General features: G+C 46.2%; 1 protein-coding gene across 1 annotated transcript in view; it reads left to right on the top strand.

The window, feature by feature from the left end:
- Lim3 (Lim3 homeobox protein) overlaps positions 1-14,708 on the top strand; it is a 554,170-nt gene that overhangs the window by 443,348 nt on the left and 96,114 nt on the right. The window contains exons 3-4 of the mRNA XM_068227353.1: positions 2,457-2,659; positions 4,482-4,665. Coding sequence (XP_068083454.1) covers positions 2,457-2,659; positions 4,482-4,665 — 387 coding nt within the window. The remainder of the gene's footprint in view (positions 1-2,456; positions 2,660-4,481; positions 4,666-14,708) is intronic.

The raw sequence follows: 14,708 nt of genomic DNA on the forward strand, positions 1-14,708 counted from the left end.
TGTGGCGCCATTGTGTGAGAAACACCATAGGTCTGCGTTCCCTGTACGAAGTGCAAACCTTGTGAGTAGTACATCAAAAAAGGCTTTCACGGCCGAAATCTTTTCTCCTTTAGCAGGTTAGCAAACTTGATTTGCTAACTCGGCGGGGCCACACAGTTTGGTCTGCCACTGCTATGCAGAGTCCTGGAGGGGCGTGCCATTCCAGCTGATGAGTCCAAATGGCACGTCTGGACGAAACTCTGCATTATGCCCCACGGCCTAACCACCCAAAAGCTGGTTCTATTGTTGTGAGTAGTACCTTCTTGTGTGGAACACCGTGAGTCTTCGCTGCTTTTGATTAGTACCCCGACATGACTAATACCATGGTTCTACTTTACTCGCGACATGTACCATTCTGTGGGGCCTTAGACATGGATTTTGCACCCCTTTAGATATCAAGCATCCTTGTGCTTTATAAGTGGTCCCTTGGTCAGTAATACTATTATTTTCGATCTTTTTTTTAAAGTCTGATCCACTGTTTTGTTTGTTTGTTTGGTTGGTTGGTTGGTTGGTTGGTTGGTTGGTTGGTTGCTTGCTTGCTTGCTTGCTTTTTGTTGGGTTCATGTCCGTCAAATCATTGTTCATGACAATTTTTATTTTATTTTGGTCAGTGGATGTATTTGACCTTTTTGTTATTTCATTTCGTACCATTAGGGGCCGATGACCTCGATGTTAGGCCCCTTTAAACAACAAGCATCATCATCATCAACATTAATTAATCATTGGACTTGATGCATTGGTACAAATAGAAACAATTATATAGAAATCTTGAAATTGTTGCAATATTTCTCTGTGTTTCACCTTTCACTTACTTACTATGTCATTTGTTACAGACTTTAAACTAATAATAAGATCTATTAAATTAATCACTATATGTTAATTTTACGTCATTTACATTTAAAAAGAATAAAATGTTTCTTCATGTCTAAATTTCACTTTTACTTTGCCATTTAATAGAACCCTTTAAAATAAAATGGTTTCAGTTCGTAAATAATAACATGTATAAAGTTAGTTACTATCTTAAAATCGTAAAATAATAAATAGCCAATTCGTAAAACAATAAATGACACCTATATAGTCACTCTTTTAAATAATCAACACTCACACTTTACCTCATCAAGCTACGAAATTCAAATATGAGATTGCAATATACGGCACTTAAGATCAATGGAAAAATATCATTGTGATAAAATAACTATTTTAATGTAAATTATTTGCACTTAAAACAATGTTTAATTATTTTATAGTCTTTTAATTTCATGCTCCTGAGAATACTATCCACAACAGGTCTAAAATGCTTGATGCCTCCATACGTCTTGAAAAGAATGCAATGACCCCAGGTATCACATACGGTATATCAAGATTGAAGAGTATTCGAAATGCGCCGGAAAAGATTTAACACAGGCTTATGGAAAGATCGCCTCCGCGTAACAAATGATGCTCTGTAGCAGCAGCATAGCCAGTTTGGGCCGATGCAGGGGGTTATATGTACAGTACTAAATGTTGATAGAACACTATGAAGGTGCTTGTGCGTGTGTAGTGCGCTCAAGAAAGACCTGTAATTATAAGGCCACTGATACAACTGAATAATGTTGATATTCAGATCGCAGTAAATTCAAAGTCTTATATTAAAATATATAACAAGAATAATACGATCAAGGTCAACAGTTTTACAGTAAATAGTATATTAAATTCACAATCTACAATCTAACTTTCGAGACTTCTTAGATTTTTTTTGTTAGTTGCTTTACGTCGCACCGACACAGAGAGGTCTTATGGGACAGGGAAGGGCTAGGAGTTCGAAGGAAGCGGCCGTGGCCTTAATTAAGGTACAGCCCCAGCATTTGCCTGGTGTGAAAATGGGAAATCACGGAAAACCATTTTCAGGGCTGCCGACATTGGGGTTCGAACCTACTATCTCCCGATTACTGGATACTGGCCGCACTTAAGCGACTGCAGCTATCGAGCTCAGTCTCAGAATATAGTTACTACAGATCTGTTGGTTCTAATGTCTCTGAAAGTTTATATAGTTTATTGTTTCTGTTTATTTTCTTTTTGTAAAATTTCCATTTGGGGCGGGGATTCTAGCCCCCTTTGGCTACGTCCCTGCTCTGGAGATCTAAGGTTTGTGACACTAAAACACTCAACTATCATCCATGAAGTAATTATGAAAGTTTGCCGATAGAAATCATGTCCACTACGCAAATTTTCAATTAGAATATTCATATAGCCATGATGGATGATGACGCAAGTTCGCTTACAGACATATCTGACATATCTGATTTTAGATCAGATAACATTTTGATCCCATCTTTTCTTTTGCATTATGTTAGTGAATGTCATCATTTGTTTCGTATTTTATTGTGTGTCGGCTGTAATAATGGAGTGGTACCCCTTCGTGGTTGCTGTGGGTGCAGGCGCTACGGGACCAAGTGTGCAGGGTGCGAGCAGGGGATTCCCCCAACGCAGGTGGTTCGCCGAGCACAGGACAATGTGTACCACCTCCAGTGCTTCGCCTGTGTCATGTGCAGCCGGCAGCTCAACACGGGCGACGAGTTCTACCTCATGGAGGACCGCAAACTTGTCTGCAAACCGGACTACGAGGCTGCCAAGAGCAAAGGTAAACTCTTTTTAGCTTAATTTACTTTATGTAATTGTGTGTTTATTTGTTTGCTGGTTTAAGTCATCAGCCAGGAGCTTGGTGGGAACCTCCAGTACCATCTCCAAGCTTTTAACTGTTATAAAGCAACTACAGAAACAGGGTAGCATGTCCATATTGACGTGTACTAGGAAAGACTGGTCATTTAGTTTAACTCTGCTTTTCTCAAGGGTTGGTTGTTGATGGTGATTACTGTTTTAAGAGGGAGAACAACCAGGCAACCCTCCTCTATTAACACTAACCAGAACGAAAATCGAAGACATCCGACACTTCGATGAATGAAGATATCGGTAAAATAAAAACAAGGGCCGTGAAGGGCGTCAAAATGAGACTCCCTAGACCTCGAAAACCTAATGACTTCGGAGTTCAGAAAAGAGCAAGAGTTGACCAAGGGAGGTCGGTTTGCAAAAAAAAAAAAGATGAAACTGAGAAGCCTGACACAATTAAGGGGAAGCAATGCCAGACTCAGCTAGGGGAACCGTGATCGCCAAACGACGCTCTCCAGTTGAGAGCACCTTGACCCCCTTTTAGTTGCCTCTTAATACAAACCGGGGATGTTATGTTATTGGCCTGCTGATTACGAGATGGTCAGGTTGACGAATCCTCTCGCTCGCTTCTTTTTGGTGTTCTATACCAAAACTCGCACCAGCCCTACGATTTAGGTAAAGATTCTTGACCTGGCCGAGAATCGAACACAGATACCCTAGGCAACGGGGCCAATATCTACTATACAATAGTCACATCTACTCTATAAATAAAACACAGACCTGAGTTAAAGGATACTTCCCAAAATATAGGCCCCATAGGCCTACCAATTGCAATTTAAACTCAAAACTTCATGAAAGTTGTATACACACCCATCCACAGCGCTGACAACCAGGAATGTCGAACGACTGTGTTCGCAGTGGACTGACTGCTTTCTCTGCTCGAGATTGCGAATTCGATTCCGAGCGAAGTTGGTACACATTCAGTATAAATAAGGGTGTTTAACCCGTGTCATCAGATTTGCTGTCACCTTACATGAACCACTTTACACGAAAATTTTGCTGTATTTTGACCTCTCTTGAAATTTGGAGTAAATTAAGAAATGTGAAACACAATTTATTTACGTGGGAAATCCCAAGTCGTTAACATTAATTGAAAAGTACCGTTCAATACAGAAAATATAAAGGCCTAGGAGTGTGAAGGAAGCGACCGTGGCCTTAATTAAGGTACAGCCCCAGCAATTGCCTGGTGTGAAAATGGGAAACCACGGAAAACCATCTTCAAGTCTGCCGACAATGGAGTTAGAACCAACTATCTTCCGGATGCAATATCACAGCTGCGCGCCCCTAACCGCTCGGTTAACTCGCCCAATCCTTGCTTAGTGTGGTGGAGAACCAAGTAGGTCCAGGATATTGGAGTTCCGTGCCTGTAATGCTTTTATTTGATGGTATATTGAATAACTAAAATATGTTCAACACGTTTTAAACCATGTCACATGAAATAAGAACGTAGATCTAAATAGCAGGAAGAAATCTTTTAGGTCTTGAAAGAATTTTCCTAATATCCCATAACCTACAGGAGATTCCTAATAGCTTTCTGACTGATGACAAAACATAAAGCAAACGAAACTTTCCCTATCTTATAGAATAAAAATATTACTTTTTCCAATAAAACAGTATTTATGCAGCAATGTTCTGAGCCTGACAAAATTGTTTGGAAAGTTCCCCGATTAATTAAGAAAGGTGGCGACAGGCACAGTGTCAAGTTGGATTTATGGTACATTGCCTTGTGGTTGCAGATGGCGGCTGTCTGGATGGGGAGCAACCCAACAAGAGGCCGCGCACGACCATCACCGCCAAGCAGCTGGAGACCCTCAAACTGGCTTACAACAACAGTCCCAAGCCTGCGAGACACGTGCGGGAACAGCTGAGCCAAGACACGGGGCTGGATATGCGAGTGGTGCAGGTGTGGTTCCAGAACAGGTGAGTACTCGGAAAACAGATTTTGATACAGCTTTCTTGGTAGTATACCAGTGTATCATACAATCCGCATTGAACAGGATTTTAGTAGCAGATAAACATCTAACACATTCCTAATTTACTTTCATTACTAGAATATAAGTCTCCGTGGCTCAGGCGGCTTCGCGTCGGCCTCTCACCGCTGGGTTCCGTGGTTCAAATCCAGGTCACTCCATGTGAGATTTGTGCTGGACAAAGAGGAGGCGGGACAGGTTTTTCTGCGGATATTCCGGTTTTCCTTGTCATCTTTCATTCCACCAACACACTCCAATATAATTTCATTTCATCTGTCAGTCATGAAACATTGCCCCAGAGGAGTGCAACAAGCTTCGGCAGCCGGCGCAATTCCTATCCGCGCCGCAAGATGGGGGCTTCATTCATTCCATTCCTGACCCGGTCACTGACTGCAAAACAGGTTGTAAGTTTCCACTCATTCATACTAGAATATAGGCCTAATCTTATATGAAACAGAGGCACGGTTTCCGAAAGCTTCCTCTATAAAATGTCTTCAAGCGTTCGAAATGAGTGTCCGTATAAGAATGCTCCGTATCTCATGGACCTAAAGTCATTCAGATACGGAAGTAATGTGAACAGCAAAATCTGTTAGAGAGTTATCAATCTTCAAAAGATATCGTTTATCCAGGCATCGTCAATCGAGAGCGAAATGCCTTCGGACCCAGTTTGCTCCCCGCTCTCGAGGAACGAGAGCAGCTTAGCGAGCAAGTAGGGGAAGAAGTAAGGGAAGTGCATGACGTAGTATCTACTGAAGGCCAGTGGCGCAAGTACAGTACGGCCACAGTATTTAACCCGCCTGACTGCTGCTCTCTTGTCACGTGACAAACACCCGTCCCGAGCGGAGCAAGTAACACCGGCTCCTTAGAGCAACTACGTGATGACGTCTGATACGAACTAACTTGAGGTTATGCGAGGAATCGAACACCATCTTTCACAGCTTTTATTACAGGGGAAAAATCAAAGGTCGTCCTGGAGTTGGACCCAGAAAGAAGTTGTAGCTAAATGACATCGATGACTTGACAGGCATCCACAATCCCCAACAGTTTTTCTTCACCTGGCACAAGGCCTGCAGAGTAATAGGGAATGCGTGGTCAGCGCAACGTATCCTAGTTTCTTAGATCGGGGCCGTTATCACACCGTCAATATATCCTTAATTATTGCTCTCAAGCTGAGGCTAGAATTGGAATGGAAGCGACCGTGACACTAATTAAGGTATAGCTCCAGCACGTTTCCTGGTCTAAAAATGAGAAACGACGGAAAACCGTCTTCAGGGCTGCCAATAGTACGCTTCGAACCCACCATCTTCCAAATGTCAGCTAACAGCTATAGGCTACGGGCGAACCGCGTAGCCAACTCACTCACTGAACAAATATTGAAAATGTACGTGTATATGTTAACAGTTGTAAATTTACACAAGATGAAGACTAAATTTTAATCCTGACTGGAAGCATAAATCATTCAATATTGACAGCAACAAGAATTTTGGGGTTGTCTCTCATTCATAAGCGGCTGCCTGGCCGAGGCGGTAAAGGCGTGTTCGGTTCGCCCGGAAGGACGTGGGTTCGAATCCCCGTCAGGAAGTCGTAAAGTTTAAGAAAGGAGATTTCCACTTCCGGAGGTGCATAGGGCCCTGAGGTTCACTCAGCCCACACAAAAAATGAGTACCAGATTAATTCCTGGGGGCAAAGGCGGCCGGCGTAGAGCTAACCACTCTACCCCATCACGTGCCGAGGTTACGAATGGTGGAAGCCTTTACCTTCCACTCCTCCAAGGGCCTTCATGTACGGAGATGACTTTGCTTGCTTTGTTTTTCTCTCATTCATAAGTGTCTCTCTATCAATTCAACCTAATAGTAAATTGAGTAGTGGTGGGATTGCTTTCATCATCATCATCATCATCATCATCATCATCATCTGTTTACCCTCCAGGTTCGATTTTTCCCTCGGACTTCCACGAACCTACTACGAAGGCGTAGCAGGGGGAGAGGTGATACTCCCACGTGGCGCGTCCCAGGTGGCGGATAGGGGGGTCCTAACCGGCTTGCCGGCGGACTTGAGGGAAATAAAATACCTCTCGCGGACCAAACACACTACCCCCTGCGGGTGGGGGACGCACATGTAGAATACACCCGCGGTATCCCCTGCCTGTCGTAAGAGGCGACAAAAAGGGGCGACCTTGGCGCGGACATGGATTGTGGTTTGGTATAATGTGTTGGACCTCCTGTGGATGGGAGAGGCTGAATACATCCATAGGTAATCCCTGCCTGTCGTAGAAGGCGACTAAAAGGGTTATGTGGCCGTGGTCCCCTCTTTATTTTTTATTATTTTTCCGAGGGTCAGATATAGACCACTCAAAATTTTGATGTGCGTGCTGCCCGGCGATGGAGCTCCTATGTGTGCGACTACGCTCAAAAGCCCGTGCCAGCAACCACCCAGGACGCGGCGGGTGGGAGTGTCATGTACCCGGGCAGTGGTATCCGCCTGACAACGCAGGTCCCCGCACAGCCGAATGCCAGAAGGACATATTATTATTAATTATTTTTATTTATTTTTTCTATATTTAGTGCTCTGTATACGCTATGGGGTACATGCTATTGCGGGTGACTGGAGGAAGGGAGTCCTAGTGCTCATTGCCTCAGTCATCACGTATTAGGCATCGTTCAACATCGGACCCCGGGCAATACCTGCTATGACCAGGTGGGTATTGCCTTGGCTGCTTGGTTCGGCTACAGAGACCCCTGATCGGAGTGGGTGGCATTCGGGGAGGATACTTTCGGGATGGCGTCGAAACAACTTCCGCCAGCAACCTCGGGTAGTTCGCTACCCAAGTCTTTAACTTTTGATTCCCTAAGGGGGGCAACCCCTTGGGAACAAGCGCAGCGACTTAGTCTGGGTTCCAGCTTCCCTAGGTTCCTGGTTGCTACCAGGACCGATGGGCAAGACTTCAAGCTGGTGAAATCGATTCTCTTTAGTCGCCACATTGAAGGTGTCTACGGTGAACTGGAGGACCTGAAGAAAATGCGCAATGGTGGTTTGCTTTTAAAGACGAGCACTGCGCTCCAAGCAGATCGGTTGCTTAAGTGCGATCACTTTGGCGACATCCCCGTCAAAGTGGAAGAGCACAAAACCTTGAATCTGGTTCGTGGAGTGATTTTCCACCGCGATCTCGTCCTGAACACTGACGATGAATTGATGGAAGACATGAAGCACCGCGGCGTGACCCACGTCCGGCGTATCACACGCAAAGTCAACGGTGAAGACGTTGCCACGGGTGCGTTTATAGTCTCCTTCAAATTGTCAGTGTTGCCAGAGAAAGTCAAGGTGACAACCTATCGTTGCGATGTGAGGCCGTACATCCCGCCTCCTATGCGGTGCTATCAATGCCAGAGATTCGGACACATGGTATCTCGTTGTTCGAATCAGTCAGTGTGTGGTACATGTGGGAAAGTAGCTCACGGCGCGGAGGAATGCACGCCTCCGTACAAGTGCACAAACTGCTCTGGTCTTCATTCTCCTCGGGATCGGAACTGTCCGACCTATCTGAGTGAGAAGAAGATCCAGGAGATCAAGACCCTGGATGGTCTTTCCTACCAGGAAGCGCGCCGTAAGTTTACTTCCCTGAATGCACCGGCCAAGACACTTGACTTCAGCTTGATAGCTCAGTCCCTGCCAGGTTCCTCATTTTCACCTGCAACACCTGTCCAGAAGTTCGCTGCGCCCAAGGCGGCGGTTGCTCCTGCCAGCAACGCCGCAAAGAGAACAAGCTCGAAGGCTGGTCCATCCCGGCCTTCGACCACCAATCTGCCTGTGCCGGCTAAGAAACCTACGCCGGCACAGAAGGGGAAGAAGACAACGTCTCCTTCCCCTACACGGTCGGCGAAAGCCGCGCCTAAGCCGGCGGAGGCGGCATCGTCGACCAGGGCTGGGAACTCCCCTCCCAGCCCGTCTAAACAAGAATCGACGGCGGGGAAGAAGAACGCCCTTAATAGGCGCTCTTCCAAATCTCCCACAAATGGGGTGTCACGCCCTCCACCTGGAGGGCCTGATTCTGCGTCAGCAGCTCTTCCTTCGGGGAAACCTGCGCGCTCCCCTCGTGGGCAGAAACCCCGCACCCGGACTACGTCAAAGAAGTTGAAGGCCTGCATCACCTCGTCTGATGACGAGGAGCTGCACATGGAGCACGAATCTCCATCTTCGGATGGGGATGTTAGTGTAGGTTAGGTTAGGTAGCATTCCGTTGCTCCTATCCTAATCCTCAGAAGTCCACACTTACAATATGGCACTGTTACAATGGAATTGTAACGGTTATGATAGGCATCTTGCTGAGTTGCGCCAGCTCATTAGCGAGTATTCGGCGAGTATAGTCTGTATTCAGGAAACAAACTTCCGACCAGATCATCATACGGTATTGCGAAATTTTCGACTATACTCGACAGAACGACATTATGCTCACCGGGCGTCCGGTGGCGTTGGCATTTTTGTCCGTTCTGATACCTACAGCGAGGAGGTTCCACTAAGAACCCCGCTGGAGGCTGTAGCTGTTCGCGTTCCGCTGCCTGTCATAACAACAGTGTGTAATGTCTATTTTCCGCCAGGGCTACCTCTTAATATTAATGATGTCACTGATCTTCTAGATCAGCTTCCACCTCCCTTCCTCTTGTTGGGCGATTTTAACGCCCATCACCCCATATGGGGCTCTGAGACGCCTTGCCCCCGGGGAAGAGAGCTGGAAACATTGGTAACAGACCTGGATTTATGTATTTTGAACACAGGGGAACCAACACACTTCAGTGTACGTTACGGCACATATTCTCGCATAGACGTAAGTCTATGCAGCCGAACGTTGGTTCCTCTGTTTCGGTGGAACACACACGACGATCTTTGTGACAGTGACCATTTTCCCATCATTCTTACTTTGATGAACCAAAAATCCGTCGAGGCTCCCCCTCGATGGATTCTTAAACACGCTGATTGGCCAAAGTACACATCACTAGCTGTCTTTAACGATGATATCAGGCGGACCGTCGGCGAGGAAATAACTTATGTCACCAAAGTTATTCTTGCTGCTGCTGAGGAGTCCATTCCGTTCTTCTCGGGGACTCCTCGCCGAAAACTCGTTCCTTGGTGGAACGAGGAAATAGCAGCAGCTATCAAAGAACGCCGTCGTGCTCATAAACGTTACCGTAGACAGCCTACTGCGGCCAACTTGGTAACATTTAAGAAATTCCGCGCTAAGGCGCGGGTTCTTATTCGCCAAAGTAAGAAGGCTTCATGGGAGAGATATGTGTCGTCTATGACGTCACACACTCCATCATCTCAAGTGTGGACTAAACTTCGGCGTATTTCGGGTATTCATGGATCATCTTCGGTACCGGGAATTTCCATTGCAGGCAATATCGTCACTGAACCACTCTCGATTGCTAACCATCTTGCTCGCCATTTCGCGGACGTGTCTGGCTCCGGGAATTACCATCGTGACTTCCTACCTCTGAAGCGGGAGGCAGAACGTCGTCATCTCAGTTTTGCCACTCAGGCTTCAGAGGACTATAACGTGCCCTTTACGGAGTGGGAACTCCGTAGCGCATTAGCGCTTTGCAAGGACACGTCTCCTGGACCAGACAATATCCATAACCAGATGTTGAAACACCTTAGTGAGGACAGTCTTCTCTATCTCCTTCGTGTGTTCAACCGAATCTGGATGGAGGGTGACTATCCGTCTCAGTGGCGAGAGGGCATCGTCATTCCTGTCCTCAAGCCTGACAAAGATCCTAAATATGCAGGGAGTTATAGACCTATTTGTCTTACCAGCTGCCTGTGTAAGCTGTTTGAGAGGATGGTAAATCGCCGCCTTGTGTGGTGTCTGGAGAAACAAGGACTCTTGTCCGAGTACCAGTGTGGTTTCCGAGCCGCTCGATCCACCACTGACCACTTGGTACGCCTGGAGAGTTCTATCCAGGATGCGTTTCTCCGCAAACAGCATTTGGTAGCTGTTTTCTTTGACTTAGAAAAGGCCTACGACACCACATGGCGATATGATATCCTTTCAGTCCTGCATCAATGGAAATTCCGAGGTAACTTGCCGGTTTTCATTGCGAATTTTTTGTCCCTCCGTCTATTCCGTGTCCGAGTAGGGAGGACATATTCGCAATACCACGTTCAGGAAAATGGAGTCCCACAGGGATCGGTTCTTAGTGTCACTCTGTTCGCGATTGCCATAAACGGTATTGTTGCTGCTGCTGGTCCCGCAGTAATACCGTCGCTATATGTGGACGATTTTGCTCTTCACTATAGTTCGCACAGTATGGCAGTCGCAGAGCGACAATTACAGCAAGCTATCCGGAAGGTGGAGCAGTGGACCTTTGAACATGGTTTTCGGTTTTCTACTGCAAAGACCTCCGTTGTCCACTTTTGCCGTCAACGTACTCTACATCCAGATCCTGAACTTTATCTAGGAAATGTCGCTCTTCCCGTGGTTGACACTTACCGATTTCTTGGGCTCCTTTTCGACAGTAAATTATCGTGGGAGCCACACGTGCGGGAGCTAAGAGTGCAATGCACCAAGAGGCTAAATCTCTTGAAATTTCTTAGCAGCACTAATTGGGGAGCTGACCGTGCGGTGCTCCTACGATTCTACAGGGCACACGTTTTATCTAGGTTAGACTACGGCAGTGCAGCATATGGCTCCGCAAGACCAAGCGTTCTTGCGAAGCTGAACAGCATCCACCACGCCGGGGTTAGGTTGGCGACGGGAGCTTTTCGTACAAGCCCCATCGCTAGCCTGCTCGCTGAGTCTGGTGTGCCGCCTTTACACCTGAGGCGCCAGCAAATGCTTCTTTCGTATGCTGCTCATTTGCGACAAATGCCACTTCATCCCAGCTATCCTTGCGTATTCAACAATGGCAACCATTTTCTGTACGCTGCCCGTCCTCGAGCTACGCGGCCGGTTGGAATACGCTTGGAGAGCAGTTACAGGTTGTTTAACGTACCTTCGGTTCCATGCCTTGTCAGACAACCGAGTGGGGCACCTCCGTGGGTAGTTCGACGTCCTGAAATAATCCTGGACCTACACACTGGCCCGAAGGAAAACACGGACCCTTCGATTTATCGGAGGCTCTTCATGTCCGTTGTTGGCCGCTATCCAGGTTCAGTCGTCGTCTACACGGATGGTTCAAGGACAGATACGAAGGTGGGCTGTGCGTTCATTGTCGACAATGATCGGTTTCTTTTTGCTCTCCCGGAAACCTGTAGTGTGTACACGGCAGAGCTCTATGCTATCTGCAGAGCTCTGCGGTACGCACTATACAATGAGCGCCGACGCTTTCTTGTGTGTACTGACTCCTTGAGTTCGCTTCAGTCTATTGATACCTGTTTCCCTCAACACCCTCTGGTGCAGCGGATCCAGGACCTGCTGGTCGGGTGTTGGGATGCCGGCACCAGAATCACGTTTCTGTGGCTCCCAAGCCACATGGGCATAGAGGGAAACGAGTTAGCAGATCAGGCTGCCAAGGAGGCAGTTACACTGCCCCCGTTGCCTTTCAAGGTTCCAGCAAGTGATATTCGCTCCCAGCTGCGACATCATGTTATGTCCCATTGGGAGATGGAGTGGCAGGCCATTCCACCTCCCAATAAGTTGAGAGCGATAAAAGGAACGACGAAGGTATGGAAGACTTCCCTTCGGGCTTCGCGGCGGGAAGCCGTGGTATTATGTCGTCTTCGGGTCGGCCATGGTATCGTGACTCACTCGCATCTTTTGAAAGGAGAACCTCCTCCGGTGTGTACCTGCGGTGACCATCTTACCGTGGTACACATGCTTACGGAGTGTACGGACCTGGTTGATCTTCGCCGTAGTCTTAACCTCCCGGATACCATCTCCCTTATCCTGCGTGATGACGTGCAGTCAGCAGACCTCGTCATCCGCTTTATGAGGGATAGTGGTCTGTTTTATCGTGTGTAATGATGTCCTTTGTGCTTGTATCTTTGTGTCAATTACGCTCTCATCCTATTGACTTCATTTTAGTTTGTGTTGCGTATTTTAATGTGTTCTTTTCACGTCTAATGTAAAGTATGTATATATATCTGTACTAGCAGGCAATGCCTTATTCCATTATCTCCTGTAATTTTTCTTATTTTATTCCCAAATAAGGCATTGCGAATTAGATCCACTGATTGTTTTAATTTCATACTCATTTTTCATCGCATTTTTTAAAACTCTAATCAGTGGCTCCGTTTTAAATTTTAACTATCATATGCCATTTCGTCCATCTCGTTCCATTAGGGGCCGATGACCTTCGATGTTAGGCCCCTTTAAACAACAAGCATCATCATCATCATCACTTTCCCTCGGACTTAGCGAGGGATCCCACCTCTACCGCCTCAAGGGCAGTGTCCTGGAGCTTCAGACTCTTGGTCGGGGGATACAACTGGGGAGTACGACCAGTACCTCGCCCAGGCGGCCTCACCTGCTATGCTGAACAGGGGCCTTGTGGAGGGATGGGAAGATTGGAAGGGATAGGCAAGGAAGAGGGAAGGAAGCGGCCGTGGCCTTAAGTTAGGTACCATCCCGGCATTCGCCTGGAGGAGAAGTGGGAAACCACGGAAAACCACTTCCAGGATGGCTGAGGTGAGAATCGAACCCACCTCTACTCAGTTGACCTCCCGAGGCTGAGTGGACCCCGTTCCAGCCCTCGTACCACTTTTCAAATTTCGTGACAGAGCCGGGAATCGAGCCCGGGCCTCCGGGGGTGGCAGCTAATCACGCTAACCACTACACCACAGAGGTGGCTGGGATTGCTTTCACTGCTATTATCTCTTCTAGGGACAGGTACTGATTGAGCAGTGAAGTTTAGAAGAAGTATGGTAACGAACTCTCTACATCAGAGGTGCAGCTTACTTAGCATGCATACGTCACAGTGAACCGAAAGAGTGAACACACTGGGCAGGGAAGTGAAGCATTGTCGTTCGATTGTGAATACGAAGCTCTCTTCTAATAATCAGCGACATTTTGATTCGGGTACCGTACTGAAATGAAAAATTAAAAAAAAACGCTATAATCGCAAGAAAACAGACATTTTCAACATATCTTGGTGTAATTTATACTGCGCTTGATATAAACAGTCAGTTTTATTTTATAGGCCCTACATTCAAAGAAAACAGACACGTTATAATTTTTGTGTTACGATGTATAAAGACACAGGGTTATAATGTAGGCCTACAAGTTACGATTTAAAATTCATTGTATGGGAATGATAGCATTGTCACTAAATTTACAGAAGGAGTATTTTTATTACACCACCTATTCAATACAATTGATTCCACTGTTGCGTGGTCAAATGAACATAGAAACTACCAAATTTTTAAGGTACATGTTCCGCCCCTCTTTTAGAGGGCATCATCAGCCTTATTTAATCCTAAAGACAAAATTTTGTCATAAGACCGTATCAAATTTACATGAAATGAAATGTCATAAGGTTTTTAGTGCCGGGATATCCCAGGACGGGTTCGGCTCGCCAGACGCAGGTCTTTATATTTGACGCCCGTAAGCTACCTGCGCGTCGTGATGAGGATGAAATGATGATGAAGACAACACAGACACCCAGCCCCCGTGCCATTGGAATTAACGAATTAAGGTTAAAATCCCCGAGCCGGCCGGGAATCGAACCCCGGACCCTCTGAACCGAAGGCCAGGACGCTGACCGTTCAACCAACGAGTCGGACATCAAATTTACATAAATTGTATTGACGAACTCTTAATAATATTGACACTGTGCACTCATTATATTTACATTACAAATATATTAATTAAAACATATGTACACATACTAAAATCACTTTGAAAATTAAAATGTTCGTATGGAGGAATTTTGCGTCATATTATTTCTTAAAAACAATTCATATCTGACTCTGAAATGGATCCTTTTCGTAAAACGCTTGAACAATATGTAACGCTTGAGGACCAGAATCGAACTCAAGGCTTAGTATGATAAAATATATATG

Source organism: Anabrus simplex, chromosome 4, assembly GCF_040414725.1.
Source record: "Anabrus simplex isolate iqAnaSimp1 chromosome 4, ASM4041472v1, whole genome shotgun sequence".
NCBI lineage: Eukaryota > Metazoa > Arthropoda > Insecta > Orthoptera > Tettigoniidae > Anabrus > Anabrus simplex.